At 34.8% G+C, this 3690-nt stretch overlaps 1 protein-coding gene across 1 annotated transcript; it reads left to right on the forward strand.

The window, feature by feature from the left end:
* The first annotated feature begins 1744 nt into the window (after window positions 1-1744).
* On the forward strand, window positions 1745-2763 carry LOC111908252 (ribulose bisphosphate carboxylase small subunit, chloroplastic-like). Its single transcript, XM_023904083.3, has 3 exons — window positions 1745-1999; window positions 2085-2219; window positions 2337-2763. The coding sequence occupies exons 1-3, from the start codon at window positions 1823-1825 to the stop codon at window positions 2568-2570; spliced, it is 546 nt and encodes a 181-aa protein (XP_023759851.2). The 5' UTR covers window positions 1745-1822; the 3' UTR covers window positions 2571-2763.
* The last annotated feature ends 927 nt before the right edge of the window (window positions 2764-3690 follow it).

Consider the following 3690-nt stretch of genomic DNA (forward strand, 5'->3'; position numbering starts at 1 on the left):
TTCAAAACATAGGGGATCAAATAACAAATAATCTAAATTAACATTTAATCACATAATTATCCATATTTGATTTATTTAATAATTTCTTGCAAGACAATTTACCAATTTAATTAATCAATTATCACATAAGGAAATAAATATTTTATTAATTGATAAATATCTTCAATTAGGTCAAGAATATACTCATATATATCATAAAATCGGATTTATATTGACCTAATATGATTAAGGCAAGTATCTAAAAGATAAACAACAAGAAATCCCGAAATTAGCTCTTTCTGACGCTCGGACTCGCCGAGTACCACAATGGACTCGTCGAGTCGAGCCTACTCGCCGAGTCCACTATGGGACTCGCGGAGTCCATCAGGCAGAAACACAAAATTCGAATTTTGCAAGCATCAAACAAGCAACCAATGTATCAATTCAATAGAAACCAATCTAGGCTCTGATACCACTGATGGGTTTTAGCCATATGAACATTCCTATGTGCACATACAAACCCTAATGCTTGGATCTAGGTTTCTCTAATTGAACATGCATTGAATCCAAGACTTCTAATGGCTAATAGAGTATAATAACAATAAGAAACCAGAATTAGAAGATTACCTTGAATCACTTGCTTGATCTTCTTGTCCTTGGAGCTTTAGAGTCACAATTGTCACTCCTCTAATGGCTTACAAACACCAACTAGCAAGAGGATGGTTTGAGAGAGTGGAAAGGGAAGAGAAAATCGGCCAGGGTTTCTTCTCTTACAAGAGTGTTGATTTCCTTAACCCTTAGGGTCTATTTATACTAGTGAGGCTCCTAGGGTTTCATCCTTAAACCCTAATTGGATAACTTAGGCCCTAAGGAATCCAATACCCTAATGATAAGCCTTGGACGAATTCTAAGCCCATCCTTAGCCCTAGAAATCGTCCACCCCTTATCCATAAGGGATTATAGCCCAAAGTACAACTATCATACAATTGACAGTTTATGCCCCTTTATTCAATTAATCTCTTTAAGTTACCAAATTAATTTCTAATTAATTTATGACTTATATTAATAAAATAATAATATTATTATTCCTTATATTATTCTCATAATATATTAATAATATTTCTTCTCTCATAATAAATCATCCTGTCAAGTTGCTATAGTGAAGGCAAACCAAAAGAATCATGCACAACCGGGTCAAATACTTGTCTAATTTAGTTGCAACCTTAGACACTATTCCAACAAAAATATCATAAATTTTAATAAAAAAAAAAAAACTCAAATAAATTTTTACAAAAACAAAATGATTACCTTAGCTCTTTTGTTGGAGCGGGGAGAAGTTGGAGAGAGGGATGAACACGTGATAACATGTGAAAGAGAGGATGAGAGAGAGAAAGATACAGGATGAGATAGATGGAGAGGAAGAACATTCTAGCCAACGGTATCAGGTGTTGTCATTTATTTTTTAGGTTGAGGGTTCAAATCTGGTCTGAGACAAATGTGAATTTAGGAGTAGTATAAGATTAGATTAAATTTCCTGTTAAAAATGAATAAATAAATAAATAAATAAATAGTGGATATCATCAGCCACATGCACCATACGTTACTAAATGGTTAATTACTCAATGATAAGGCATTACATCCTTTTAAAATCTTTGTGGACATGATGCATGTAATGTCATCAGCCACACCATACGTTAGAATCAAGATATATATGTGTTTTTGTCCGTTAGATGGCAAGTAGTACTATATATACCTATACATCAATAGGGACTAAAATCAGTCATTGGATTCTAGAAGTCCATTCCTAACTATTACTAAGAGAAGAGCAGCAAATTACTTATAAATGGCGTCCATCTCCTCCTCCATTGTCGCCACTGTCAGCCGGACCACCGCCACCCAAGCCAGCTTGGCTGCTCCATTAACTGGTCTCAAGTCTAACGTCACTTTCCCAGTCACCAAGAAAGCTAACAACGACTTTTCCTCCCTCCCCAGCAATGGTGGAAGAGTGCAATGCATGAAGGTATATATATGGTGGATAAACCATAATTAAGTATTCTAATCAGTATCAGAATGTGAATCAGTTTACCAAATTTTATGTGATACAGGTGTGGCCACCAATAGGGTTAAAGAAGTACGAGACCCTTTCATACCTACCACCATTGTCCGACGCCGCATTGTCTAAGGAAATTGACTACCTTCTCCGCAACAAGTGGGTTCCTTGCTTGGAATTCGAGTTGGAGGTCTATTTCTTTTAATCGCCTTTTATTAATTTTATTAACTAATTGATTAATATAAACAAAACATAATTAATTGTAAAGTGAGTAAATATTTATATTTGTGGTGTGTATTTATAATAGCATGGTTTCGTTTACCGTGAGCACCACCATTCCCCCGGATACTATGATGGAAGATACTGGACAATGTGGAAGTTGCCTATGTTCGGGTGCACTGACTCAGCTCAGGTCATGAAGGAGGTTGAAGAATGCAAGAAGGAGTACCCCAATGCCTTCATCCGTGTTATTGGATTTGACAACGTTCGTCAAGTGCAGTGTATCAGTTTCATTGTCTCCAAACCCCCAGGCGTTCTCTAAGCACCAAAACCAACCTTTGTTTGCACCAAGATTGATCAGTCTCTTCAAGACCATAGGCTTTGCATGTGGTTGCAGTTAAACAATGTGGAATTGGCATCAAAATTGATTGGTGTAGGGCTTTTCAAGATCAATGGTTCAAACTAAACTTATGGTTGTTTTGTTTTTATATGAAAAGTAAACGAGTATTTTCTAACTCAGGGTTCAATATTTCTTGATCGTTAATTCGTTATATATTTATCACATAAATTGAGTTTTACAACATGCATATATCACTATAGACGGAGACCCCTTTGTGGTGTTAAAGACACGTAATCATTTTCTTACAAAACCAAATCCGTAAAATATATGCCGTCGGACAAATTAAATCAAACCCTTGATAGTATAATTTTTCTAATTTTGTAAGGTGAAAAGTTTTTGTCCTACTCTTTTAACAGGATGGTTGGTAGATTCTTCTTATCTTCTCATGTAGTACAAAAACCTAGGGATGTGCTTTTTTGACACGAAATCTAGTATTAAATACCGATACATATTTGTTACCGGTTCGTTTACGGTTTCGGGACTAGGAAAAATGATTATACGACCACTTTGGAAATCATATTTAGTAAACCATTGGTCCATTATGTTGTATATATCACATCATATCCTTATCTTTATAATTAAATCTTTTGATAAACACAACAATATATTGCTTTTTATAGTAACTTCATATTGACCTTTTCTTTTGATGTTTAAATATTAAGAATATTCATTAGTTCTCAGTACATCTTTGACCAAGCTAAATATTACATGCTCCGAAGTATAATTAGAAGGAAAAGATTGAATATAATTGTTTATTCTTTTAGTATACGGTGTAATGCTTTGTATAATTATATCTTTCAAATCTAAGCAATGGATTGAAATTTGGGTTAAGAGATCTAGAAAATCTTGTTGCCTCTTTAGTTTTTGGTTCGATTTGGGATTTTGGAAAATATTTGGGTACCGAACCGGTAGTACGAAATGAAAGTGGTTGGAAAAGTGGAAATGAATACCTTACTAAATGCATGTATTTGGTTTGGGTATTGTATGGTTTCGGTGCAATACCAGTTTGAGCTTGGGAAATGGGAATTGGCTTTCCTTGCTC

The sequence above is a fragment of the Lactuca sativa genome, chromosome 2 (genome assembly GCF_002870075.4).
Source record: "Lactuca sativa cultivar Salinas chromosome 2, Lsat_Salinas_v11, whole genome shotgun sequence".
Taxonomy (NCBI): domain Eukaryota; kingdom Viridiplantae; phylum Streptophyta; class Magnoliopsida; order Asterales; family Asteraceae; genus Lactuca; species Lactuca sativa.